The 13,267-nt window shown below is 43.6% G+C and overlaps 1 protein-coding gene across 4 annotated transcripts in view; it reads right to left on the bottom strand.

The window, feature by feature from the left end:
• efr3a (EFR3 homolog A (S. cerevisiae)) overlaps nt 1-13,267 on the bottom strand; it is a 123,895-nt gene that overhangs the window by 16,294 nt on the left and 94,334 nt on the right. For 3 of the 4 annotated variants that reach the window (XM_040123063.1, XM_040123064.1, XM_040123061.1), the window contains 7 exons: nt 9,869-9,947; nt 8,060-8,195; nt 5,212-5,379; nt 4,857-4,971; nt 3,349-3,400; nt 962-1,134; nt 698-773 (listed from right to left, as the gene is read on the bottom strand). In XM_040123063.1, coding sequence (XP_039978997.1) covers nt 698-773; nt 962-1,134; nt 3,349-3,400; nt 4,857-4,971; nt 5,212-5,379; nt 8,060-8,195; nt 9,869-9,947 — 799 coding nt within the window. The remainder of the gene's footprint in view (nt 1-697; nt 774-961; nt 1,135-3,348; nt 3,401-4,856; nt 4,972-5,211; nt 5,380-8,059; nt 8,196-9,868; nt 9,948-13,267) is intronic. The other variant, XM_040123062.1, reaches the window with a different exon arrangement.

Raw genomic sequence — 13,267 nt, 5'->3', positions numbered from 1 at the left:
ACTAATGAATACAATTAGATGCCATTAATGTTCCCTGACAGCAGATCAGAGTTGGTGCTCTGAACGCTGGAGATGATGTTGGTAAAGTGAGGAGAGGTAACATCTAGTGACGTTTCCAGCTCTGTGGTTGTTCCTTTAGGTGTTTGACAGGTGGACAACTTAAACTGTGGGCCCTTTTTTGGAAATGTCATGTGCTGATGTTCCTTAGATGAGAATTTTATGGCTTGAAGATGCAACCACATCTTAATAACGCACTCACTTCTTCGTGTTTGATTTTCTTTTCAAGTTCTAGAGTGTCTTACCGGTCAGTAAGCCACGAGTGAAGGGGGCACACAGCTAACCATATTATCAGCAAATGAAAGTTGTGTTATTGAGCCATATTGTCTCTTGCGTATTGAGTGTGTTGGACTTACTGAGCGAATGCGTGGACAGTGGAGAGGTGCTTATTATCATGCTTTAGCAGTGGTTTGAGAAGTTTCTGTGAACATTCAGACACGCTGTCTGCTGTGAACCTGGACTGCACTGGAATCCATTGTAACTGCATTGTATTACGTCTATTGTGACCCCAAGGTGAACACAGCTGCTGGCCTCCGTGAAGGATCTTTTCAGAGCCATTAAGACCCTCAGTTGACAAGATAGGAACAGTGATCTCTGCGGAAAGAGCGCAGCAGGATCTTAAGTAACTTTAATATTCTACCTTCTTCATGAATGCGACATCTTGCTTGGAAATCTTCTCTCTTTTAATCTTCAATGCTGCAACATTAGGAATGATTCTGAAACAGAGAGAACAAAATCAGAATTATACCAGCATCAGTGCCACTGATACTGACACCTAAGTGCACTTGAGTTTCTTATGCTCTCAAAAATCAAATGTGTGTAATTTACACTGTATGTAGAAAAGCATTAACCGTCTACGACACAAATCGCTGCTTATATGCAGTCTGAGGAGTGTACTTTGTACCTGATGCCGCGCAGCTTGGCGCGGTTGTCATGGCGATCGATGATGTTGTGCAGGATCTCGAGCACCAGCTGCCTCAGCTCGCTGTCCTCCATCAGAGAGATGGAGAAGAGCGGGTCCAGGAAAGGAGGAGGCAGCGCAGCCGCCATGGACTTGGACTTGAAGCCGGAGGTTACCTGAGGTAGAGGAGAGGCAGGGGATGGAGTGGGAGATGGGAGTCGACTCATCACAGCATGATGTGATAAGTTGTGGAGAAACGCTGCTTCAACAGAGCTTAAAGGTCATGGTCACGAGCAGCTGAAACGGGCCTCCTGGGGTGGGGCTGGTGGTTGTCCTCGGTAAATTGTTACACCCTAAAGTTTCAGCTCAACACAAGCACCGGCGCATGAACTAAGTTTGCAAAGTTACAACTTAAATCCAGACACATTTGCTTCAAGAACAGGTAAATAAGACTAAAGACGGCGTCGTGTCGTGTGTCATGACACCGTATGGCTTGACGAGGCAGATTCCTGTCAATGCCTCAAGTTACGCAACTGCCCTATTTTTCAGCGATGTTCGAGAAATCAGCAATTGTATCTCCTTTACTCCCTGAGGGGTACCTCGATAGTACTGTAACTTGACGGCTACATCTTTCCGGTGTGTGCTACGAGCGCCAAATGAGCCAAACTGTGCAATTGCGTGGTTCCAAAGTGGATATAGTGAGTTTTTGGGACACTATACTGTAGATCTTAATAATGAGGCCGCATAGGAAATGGACACATAGGGCGCCTGCATGTACCGTTTGTGCTTCTGCCATGTTCTAGCTCCCACAGTCTTGTTTTGTCCCTGCCGTCGCTCTTACCGACTCGCTCTCTCTCTGCGCCTCCAGCTGCGTTCACACCCCAAAGACGAAGAGACCGAACCGGCGAGTGATTCAGCTTCAGCCTTCACTGTCACTAGCAGTCCTAAAACATCTGGGTTTTGCTGTGACAGTCTACAGTGTCAGAGCAGACTGCACACACACAGGCACACTCCTCCCGTCGCCCCCCCCCCTCGGCCCCATCTGCAGCTGCAACGTGATATAAATATTGTGACCTTTCACCTCTCCTCCAGCTGCACTGAGAAGCCAGGTGGTGACGGGGAGGGGAGCGAGCCGAGGGGGCACGAGGACAGACACGGATAATAAATCGCAGCGCACAAGGATGCTGTGGCTTTGAGACCCATGCGTGTGTTCGCGTGCATCACTGCTGGGTGTGCTGGCGCCACCTGTGCCCCCTCATCTCAGTGAGATGAGTGTTTCCTACTGGAGCAGATAATTAAAGTGGGGGAAGCGTCTTGTTTTACCCCTGACATGCCAGAACTCTAAAATGGCCAATATCATGTACGATGATTAAGACTGACTGGGAAAAATGGCATTGTGACACCAAAATACACTTTTCAAAAAAGGCATTTAGAAAATGTGTGTGTCTACAATTAATTAAAATGAGCTGTAATAAGACAGTTTAATGATTTATCTAATTATTTAACAATTTATTGGTTCATCATATATTCTACTCTGTTTGTTCAAAGGATTTATTTTCATAATGACTTCATCATTATTGGCCATTTGAATGTCAGTGTCAATGTCAGTGGTCGTATCTTTGTTTTCAGAAGTGTCAGTACGGAGTTAGCCGGTGCCACGTCTTTAGTCCATACTTTGGTTGATTACAGCAAAAATCTGAAATATTAAAAGCTTCTCCTCCTCTACACCAGAGAAGGTTTGATTTACTGTATTTTTATTAAATCAGTGACAGATACGAGCCAAGCTTCATTAATCTGTGCTAATATTACAAAGTTGTTACTTTTATAGTGTGAATCCATGTCTCTGAGATGATTTGATTTATAGAGAGATACTATTATCTGCTGCCCAATTCAGAGCTGCATTTGATCGAATCAGGGGTCATGTATTTCTATATTCTATTATCATAGGTAGGTGATGCTGCCTGCTTCGCTAAAATTTGCAGAAAAGTGCAATTGTTTTGTTAAGGATTTTTCATCGCAACAGTGCTTTGGTTTCGCCAAATAATACGAACAATTCACACGACAACACGTCAACATCAGGGTCACTGAGGTCAAATGTGAGTTGCGATGGTCACATGTCATATGAGCTTGGACAAACCACAAGCCAATCCGACTGTGCGTCAATGTGCCGTTAGCCGCCAAGCTTTCCCGAATCTTCTGTCAACTCAGTAGGAAAAGATCATCTGATCGGAACAGGAAAGAGCCAGGGAACAAGCCACTTGTGGCTTTAGCTTTTTTCGCCTTTTTGTTCCGGTCTGAAGCGCTACTGGAACAACCGGCTGATCTGATCAGAGGGCAGACTGGTTTTTGTTCCTTCAGACGGTAAGGATGGGTTAAAGAGGAGGACTCACCATGATGAGGGAGCTGAGCAGCATGGTCTGGATCCTCTTGGTGCCCTGATGTCTGAGGGACAGAAAAATCAAATAAAAATTAATAATAATAATAATCAGCCAGCAGAGGAAGAGGAGAGGACTGTGCAGAGCTGTAAAGTCCTGTCTCTTAGTATCATAAACTACTGTGCAATGTTTGAGTACCACATCCATAACTCTGATTGCTTCCAGGGCCTAAGTGGTCTTCTGACTGCTCGGGGTTAGGTGGGAGGGATATTTTTCCTTTTATTTTCCAAACACCTTACACACAGTTTTGAGAAGTATGATGCTGTTCACATCCTCCACCCACTCACGGTACGGTTCGCCGCGCCTGCAGAGCAGCCGCCCCACGCTGGAACTCCTGGAACAGCCACACGAGTCTCACCTGGTTCACCGTCTCTGATACGAACACCGTCGGAGAAACCCAAAGCGTGCGCCCCGCTCACAGTTCGGTTACAAAATCCTGAGGCAGCACGGCACCGTCTCCTGACTGGCTGCTGACAGCTCCGTCAGTTGAGGAGGTTGTACCAGCGTCTGGTTCAAGAGTAGGTTGAATAAATAAATGTGAGTGCGGAAGAGCAAGAAATCAGGAGGGGGCCAACGGGAATGTCTTTGGTTTTGAATTAAACTTGGTGAAAATTCCAAAAAGCATTTCCACTAAATTCTTAATATGGGCCAGATGCAGAATCTTCTAAAACAGAAACTGACAAAAATGACTAAAAATAGACACGATCGAACGATTAAACGAATTAAAAAATCATCTGTCGATCCAATCGATGCCTCCATCACATCAGATGCAGTCCAGCAACTCACCGGCCAACGTTTAATATTCAGTAAAAGACTGGCATCAGATCCAGATATCAGTGTCAACGCAGTGTGACAATGTGGAGGAGAAGAATAAAGGCCCCGTGAGCAGCCACAGATCTTGAACGCAGTGTAAGTGCACGGACCTCTGCCCAGTCACACGGACAAGCTGCAGAGTCAAATTTCTGTCTCCCGGCAATTACCTGGAAAGGAGACGGGGGAAAGGAAGCCTGTTGGTCGAGGAGGAGGAGGAGGAGGAGGACAGTGTGCGTTTGATTCGGGATTATCTGCTCTTGCACCCCTGAGGCCTGAGGGATTAGCTTGTTTTTCTTTTTTTTGGAAGAAGACCAGCCGTTTTCTCTGTGATCCAGGGGCTTGATTCACGGCGGGGCGTCCAGGAGGCGAAGGGAAGACAGATGAGACACACTTCACTTTGGATGAGGACGATATATATGTTTCCAATCGCAATTCATGAAACCTGAACCACCTGAGTGTTCACTGTGTCTGTGCTGAACGTGCTGCCTGGGAAAGAAGGGACGAGGTGGAGCCAACACGCTTAGAGCAAAAGTGTCTCTGCCCCCACCCCCCCCATATCCAGCAGCGGGCGCTTCTGGGAGCTGTGATTTGATTGGCCGCAGCAGCATGTGGAAACCGTGGGCTTCCTGGACAATAAATGTGTGACTCACCCAATCTTGACCGTGTCCAAGGTGTGGCAGGGGGTCCCGTACACAGGCACTTTGCCCATGATGAACATCATGACTTCAGCTCGCTGGTAGTCTGGCAGATTTCCACCGAAGAAGCCTGGCAGGAGGACACGAGAGACGAGAGAGAGAGAGACGGGGGCGATGAGTCAGCTATCAGACACGAAGACTAACGTTTATCAGAGGAGTTAAAACACGTTCTGCCTTCTATTCATTCTGACAACAGTCTTTATTTCCACATGAAAAGTATTGCACAGAACCAGGACTGTGCATGAGTCTGTGTGCATTGTATTAAGGCAGGAGAAAATCTGGACCTCTCCTTTAATGAGAAAGGAAGTACCGATGGTCTGGATGATGGCGTTCTGGACGATCCGCTCTTCGCTCTCTTTGGCGCGGCCAGACGAAACGCTGCTGCTGGAGTTTCTCCTCGAGCTCTCGCCCAGCTCAAAGTCCACGCTCATCCGCAGGTGTTTGAGCAGAGTGTTGAACACCTCCAGCACCGTGGGACCTGCAGTCACACACACCCGCACAGCCACCATAAAAGAGGTTTCCAGCTGGGACAAAGGGTGAAAACCTGAGTGGGAGAAGGTTCCCTCAGCAACTCCAACCACTACGATTGTTGTCTTCCCGAGCGGGGAACTGAACTGCTGCCAGGCCAGGGGAACCTACCAACTAATTTTCTGTGCGACTGCGAAGCAGCGACAAGAGTCAAACTTCCCACAAGAAAGGTTGCTGACCCATTTTTAAAATGTTTGTCTCATCTAAGCCCCTAACATCCAGTTTTCCCCTTTTATTTCCACTGAAGTAGCTTAAAGGTTTAAAAAAAAATCATCTTATTCCACAGTCTGACAGTATAATACAGAGTCTGTATCAGCTCGCTCCAGTGCGTCATTGCAGACCCAAGAGTCTGGTTTTTATGGCGCTACCATTCAATCAAATGTTTGTTTTGTGCGCCGCTTTTTTACATTTCCCCGGATTTCAACCTTGCACATGTTGTATTGTTGGAAAGTAAGGTCCTCTCAAGAATTCATAACACGTGTTTGGCTGCACAGGACCAGTTTAGAGCAGTTTCAGAGTTTCAGAGAGAAACCTATTGTGTTCTGCCTCAGAAGAAACCAGACCGAATAACCAAACTGAGTAAGGTTTCAAAGGAGTCATACAGAGGTTCCCAGGGAAGTACAGCCATTAAACATGGACATGAACTGCCGAAAAGACACAGTCCACAGTATAAGACTTGTATCTGGGTCCAGTTGTCCTAATTCACTCTGTCACAGGAAGCAACACCTCAGATTACAGCTGAGCCAGTCACCCTCCCTGCCTGCCTGTAGCACAGCGAAGCCTCGAATCATTAAATTACAAAACACTCTTGATCCATTTTGAGGAAAAAAAATGTGTGTGCGTGTGTGTATACGTATACATATATACACATATATATACACACACATTTATACACATACACACATACATACATATATAGACACATACATTTAGAAATGACTTTGCCAGTTTTCTTTTTAGATTTAGAATTTTTTGGTAATTTTGTAATGTTGTGTAGTGTTTGTCCAGGTGGTCTGGTAAGCGTGTGCAGGTTACACCATCTTTTAAACAAGCTTCATCTCAATCATCTTATCTGAATGCAGAGATGATCCGAATCTTCCTCTGCGGTGGGAGGTGCACCGTGTGCCATTTTCTCCAAAACCCATTACAGCGAGCGAAATATATCGGACTCATTATTTTCAATTGACTGCTTCAAATGAAGTGAACCAGTAGGGTAAGCAGACTCATTTCAAATGTGTTCTGCAACACAAACATTTGACTAACGCTTCAGATTTCACGTGAGCCACGGCAGAGCTGAATCAGCAATTATTTTATGTAACTGATTGTTTTGAGTGACTTAAACAATCAAAAAACCAACCAGAGAAAAAAAGCAAATTTTACCTAATTCCAGCTTCTCAGTGGTGAAGATTTGGTTCTTTTATTTAATCTAGTATCCTAAATAGCTCTGAGGTTTGGAGTGATAGTTTGACAAAACAAGCCATTTTAATCTATTGACTGAGACAAAACGATTCATTGTGAAAATATCTGGCAGATTTAACTGACAGCCAATAAAAAGTTGCTCTCAACTATAATACTTTGCACCTGCATATCATGATATTACTCTAACGTTGTTATCGTAGACTCACTTGAGGTGCTTGAGTATTCCTCTGTTAATCTTCCAGGCAAAGTACCGTCTGTGTCTTCGTACAAACTCATTGTCGACCAACAGATTTACTTTATGTGCACATTCATGTTAAATATTGACATGATGTAAAAGTGGGACTTTAAAAAATAACATACATTGTTACATCCAGAAAAAAAGTTGATTTTTATTCAAACTGTAGACGAATTTTGTGTTGTTGGCCCTAAACTGTGGAATAGTTTGCCCTCACCTTTAGGTCTCCGCCTGCACTGATGTCTTTAAAAACGCACCTTAATACCAATCTGTTTCCTTTAGCCTTTTAAAGGTCATCTAAAATATCAATATCATGTATTATACATTTTTAATAATTGGCTTATTGATCCTCATAACTCGGTCTGTGTTTTATTCCATTGTAATTCTCTTGTCTCTGTAAAACACAACAGCTGTTGCTTTTAAAAGTGTGACACACTGCATGCGTTTGCTTTCCAGACTCCCTTTTACCTGCTTTACTGTACATCAGGTTCATCCCCGTCTAAAACTATATTCATACCAGGCTGCAACCAGCGGTTATTTTCATTGTGGGTTCATATGTTGGGGGTTTTTTTTGTTTGTTTTTTTCGTTTGCGCTGCTTTTTTTGATTAAATAATTAACTGTTTAGTTTATAAATGTCACAATCTATTGGAAAATGCCCGTCACCATGTCTTGAGATAAATTGTTTTTTTCCGACCAGCAGTCCAAAACACAAAGATATGGAATATATGGTTATACTAAACCGAGAAAAGTAGCAAATCCTAAGATCTGAGGAAGCAGACAGTGTTTGACGTTGTTGCCTGATAAATGACCTAAATGATGAATTGATTATCGGAATTCCTGGAGATCCATTTTCTGATGACAACTCAATTGACTGACTGCATCTTCGAACAAAAAGTTGAAAACACGTGTTATTTCCTCTACCACCTCCTGAGTCGGTGGTCCCGCAGTGGGAACCAGTCCGGTGCTTCAACTCACCCACTGAGCCTTTGGCAGCGATGGCCACCGTCTCCAGGAGGACCTGGACGATGCCGGCTCTGACCCGCGGTGTGGTCTTGTTGTGAGTGTCCAGGTGGCTCAGAACCTGCTGGATGACGTGGTGGGAGTGCTGAGCCTGGAGAGCCACAGAGACATGGAAAAACGTGACTGCTCAAACTATTCCTTTAGGAAACTAGCCATATTTCCTGGCAGAAATGTATTTCAGTTTTATTTTGTTGAAGTGCTTCGATTTTACAAGTGATTTTAAAAGTGAAAAGTTAAATGACTGCAGTGTATCAGGGTCTGGCTCCTGCTCCTGAGTGTAGAAGTCGGTTTTCGTGTCATCCCTTCTTTAACAGATCATCGGTGCAAAGCGTTGACTTTAGGCACCAACCCTCGACAGCAAGTCCTGACTTTTACCGTTGATGCCATTGATTTCCCGGAGCTGCTGCACCACAGCCAGACCTCAAAATGTAAGGATCATCATCAGCATGTTTCTTTTAAAATGGTCCAATCTCTGGATGATCGAATGTGTCTCTACGTCTCTGCAGGACAAACCCGGGGTGTGTTTGTTTTTCATCACTCAGATCAAAGAGTTACCGTCTCCTGCCAGACGGACATAAACCCCCCCCCCCCCCGACAGATCAGAGAGACAAAACTCTGCCAACTCCTGTCAAACACACAAACACACACACACACACACACACACACACACACACACACACACACACACAGCGACTCCATCCCCATTGATTGTGTTTTATCTGTGGCAGCACCTCTGTGTCACCTGGGAACTCCTGGACAAGCGAGCAATTAAACAAACAGGCAGAGGAAAGAGAGAGAGAGTGGGACGGAGGGCTATTGAAGGGCTATTTGTGAGTGTGAATGAGAAAGAGAGAAAGCAGCTGTATGCTGGGGAATGTGATTGACAGCATAAATAATTGCACCAGCAGTCTGAAGGATAAACATACACTAGCTTCAGCTTCACAATGTAAAATGTATTTGTCCTCTGTTGGATACAAGAGAATGAAGTTATCTGGTAAACCCTTGACAATTTGGATCATTGGAGAGCTTTAATAATTTTGAATAAGTATCTCTTTAAAGCATTAAATGTTCATGACTAAATATGCAACAATCAAAGCTAAAGTTTGGGGGGAAAAAAAACATCCTTAGGTTTTATTTATTAAGAGTTAAATATGGTTGTAGGGTCCAGGCAAAACCTCTACGAGGCAAACTCATCCAATAAATCTCAGCGTGTGCTGGGTGACAATCATCTTCACGGGAAGCCGACCTGAAGAAGACCATGTATGGCTGAAGTATTGTCAACTATGTCCACATACATTGGGAATAATACAGTAATGTGCGGGGATTTGTGTTTCTCTGATGATATTAACAGTAATTTGGAACGAATACATGTGAATTTGCGTTAGAATCAGGCTCAACATTGATAAAGTCTCCATGGTAACAGTGATCTCTGATTGATGAGACCTTGCTCCTGGATAGCTTTGAGAATCTGCCGACGATAAACTGAAAGGTTCCCGGTTTGAATCTGGATCGTCGCTGCATCTCGCCCCCCGTCTCCCATCATCTCTCCCCTATCGCTACTTCAAAGAGGCAGAAAATGTTCCATCAAATAATTACTAAAAAAATCTGGATGTTTTGCAAAAAATAAAGGTGTTGATTCGAACGCACATCTGCAGGATATATACATCATCAGCCAGTGTGTTCAGGGGCAGAAACCACTTCAAACGCCCCATCTCCGTTGCTGTAGCTCTGAGACGGCCTTTTCCCAGCACGCGTATACCGTACCTGGATGGAGTACATGATGATTCTGAAGCAGGAAACGGCAAATTCATTGGGGTCCCACAGGTGGTGATTATCCAGGTGACTGCAGGCAGAAAAGAATAAAGGAGCTCTTTCATATCACTGCTTAAACAACATCAGCACTGAGGTTTCGACACAGTAATATGTTGTGTCTGTTTACAACCAGAAAGGGTCCTTTTGATCTTTTTAGTGTCACCGCATTTGAAGTTTGACGATGCTCAACTCTTTGGAACAGACACAGATGTTGATTATGATCGTTTGTGAACATGTGCATCGGTAGTTAAATACTACTTTCTGATTGGTCTAAACATTGCTTTATAAGGGCTAGTTGGCATTTTTCTCCTTTATATTAAAATGACTTCAGGGAAAAAAAAAAAAAAAAACATTTTCCAGACAGTAAACGCCTTCAAATCCAGAATAAACACTGAGGATGTTGTTGAGTTTGATTATGGGAGCAATCCTGTTTATTACTGCAAACTGCTGCCGCACCGCAGAATCTATCAAAAAATAATTACAATCACATTTTTGGCTTCCAGTTTAACTTGGCTGAGGTGCGATAATTACTGTCAGGCCAATCACAGGTGTCGCCAAAGGCCAGAGCATTTCCACTAAATGGAAAACTGGCAACAGTAAAAGAAGGTTTTTTTATTTAGCTTCAAGCTGTGGTTACGTGATTTTATTATTAGAGTATAACTCATAAAGCTCTACCAGGCTTCACACAATTTTGAGTCTGAGGTATGATTACAGTTTAAATGGACCTTTGCGACCAACATAAACATTTAATATTGGCCAAATAATCGGTAATATCCTCTCAGCCGTAATCATGCAGGCCAACTGTTTAACTGAATAAAGAGCCGCCTGCAGACTCTGAGATAAAGATAGACAGGTATAATTGCATAACGCAGAGGAGGTTCAGTTACGCAAAAAGCATGAAAATGCAGGAAGACACGAAGAGAAAATCCGAGATATCCCACCACTGATCTCACAAAAAGTCCCGCGCATTTAAACTTGAACTCTACGCTGAGGCCACGGAGGCAAGATACGCATGAGGCCAAAGGTTTTAGAAAACATCTTGTGGGTGTTGAAGAAGACATGCAGATGAGCGTCAGTGGCAGATGGAGGACGACAGATTTACTCGCCTCTGTGTGAGCCCGACTCGCAGCCTCAAGGTAGACTCATCTATAACGTACATCTGCTATTTATGCCTGCATACACACACACACACACACACACACACACACACACACACAAACACAGGTCGGTTGACTTATTCACCCACCTGCTTGCAGCAAAAGGAGCTTCAACAGCATCACTGACTTCAAAGTCTAACCAGAACATTGAGTTTTTAAAAGAGAAAAACCCAAAGCTCAATATCGATACGGCAAAGCAGAGCAACCTCATCTCACATTTAAAGTATCCACTGACATCTCTTCTGAAGGCATAGAAACTACATCATCAAAAACATCTGTATTTTCTGATGGGAAAACATCTAAAAAAAAAATTACATTCATGTTGGCCATAACAGTGAGAAATGCATCACAAAGCAAAGAAAGTTTCTGGCCATTTTATATTTGAGGACAAAAACACCAGTTTAGTAGAGGGATTGTTTTCCCCTTCAGGATAAGAGAAGATAAATGAGCCGACAGAAGAGATACAATACACCTATTTTCCAGTATTCCACAGAACAGAACGCATTTGGGTGACCACTGAAAATAATTCAGGCCCACAAAGATTGTTTTGTAGTTTTGTATCTTGTCTTCCCAACAGTTTGAGGGGCACATTATCTTCAATTGAGGCCATGTTTATTGTGTTTTCAAATATAATCCATTTGGACCACCCTCTGATATGGTATTCCGGTGTTTGTAAGAGTTGGAGTTCAGTTTTTGTTTTTTGTTTTTTTAATTAATGGTTGCTTACGTCAAAGATGACAACCTCCAAGGGCGGCCCCCTCTTTACTACATAATCTCTGAATAATCAGCTTTGAAAGACGGTGAAAAAAAAGGGGACGTTAGGCCAGTGGAGCACTAACAAAACGGTCGGGAAACCAACACACACAACACGAAACTTCAAAAAAAAATTTCAGCCTACCCTCAGACGTTGGTCAGTGAACGACAGGTTCATTTCATATCCTCATACAGGCAGAAGTCTGTAAGATATTTCCAATTTAACACAGTAAACGTCTGTCAGTCTGTTCAAAGTGTTGAAAGTCTGATGAGATGGTACCTTCTTCTGAAGCCGTAAGGCCAGGGAATGCTTCAAACGATCAAGTTCATACTAATGTCATCCAACCACGTCTACAGGCAGAGAGCGTTTGGCCACAGTCGAAGGCCAGACGAAAAGCCTGCCTTCGTTAAGACGGGCACAATGCGACAAATCCTATAAAAGAAGCAGTGAGCAGCTCTTAGACAACTTTCATCCACACACGACCAGAAACACTGCATCCATGTCCGCTATTTTAAACCAGGACCTCTGCCCAGACGCTGACGTTGACCTCGCATTGACCTCATCCAAAGTTGTTTCTCTCCTTCACCGAGTCTGCCCTTGGACATGAGGTCAACTGTTCCTTGATGTTCCTTCAGGATTGTTTCTCACACAAAGGCTTCTCCATTGAACTGAACTGATTAAAGCTCGTTATCCTCATTTTAAACAACACCCAGATACCAGCAAGACTTTAACACTTACACTATTTTATAGTACCCATGGACAGAAGATGAGAAAATTGGCCCTTGGGAACAGTTGTGTAAAAGGACCCCAGCCCTCCTACATTAACAGGAAGAACCATGGATTAAATCCACGCAGCCACATTGTTGGTCGCCATTTCGCCTCTGTCTGTGGTCATTTTGTGTCTCTTTGTGTTAGATATGTATATATTTGTGGTTGTTTTGTGTCTCTTTGTAATGGTTTACTGTCTGTAGTCTTTGTAGCTTTTTGACTTTGCCACAAGAAATGTTAACAGTCACTTCACACAAAGGCTCTGGCTAACCCCTGACCCCTTGGGCCCCTGGTCCCCATACCTTTTGTCTGGTGCACCGATCCAGTAATCCATCCAGTTTATCCATCCGTGATGGATGGATTGATCGATTGTTTACTTTCCTATTCTTTGATGTGACAGATCCGGATTTAAATTAAAATTTGGCAGTTTTAGACTGTGTCTTATGTAGACAAAGTTCTTGTACAGCTGCTTGTGTTTAGACGACATTTAACCTTTGACAAATCTGTCTTCTTTTTGTTAAATATTCTTTAAAGTAAGCAGGGCGTCCTGCAGCGTATTACAACAGACGCGCCGCAAATTGCCTAAAATAAAGAATAACATCAGAAGAAATTGTTACATTTTTATTAAAATAAATAAGAATCTTCACGGAAAACGAGCAGAGGCACTAAATC

The sequence above is a fragment of the Xiphias gladius genome, unplaced genomic scaffold (assembly GCF_016859285.1).
Source record: "Xiphias gladius isolate SHS-SW01 ecotype Sanya breed wild unplaced genomic scaffold, ASM1685928v1 HiC_scaffold_1474, whole genome shotgun sequence".
Taxonomy (NCBI): domain Eukaryota; kingdom Metazoa; phylum Chordata; class Actinopteri; order Istiophoriformes; family Xiphiidae; genus Xiphias; species Xiphias gladius.
This window is presented reverse-complemented; position numbering and strand designations above follow the sequence as displayed.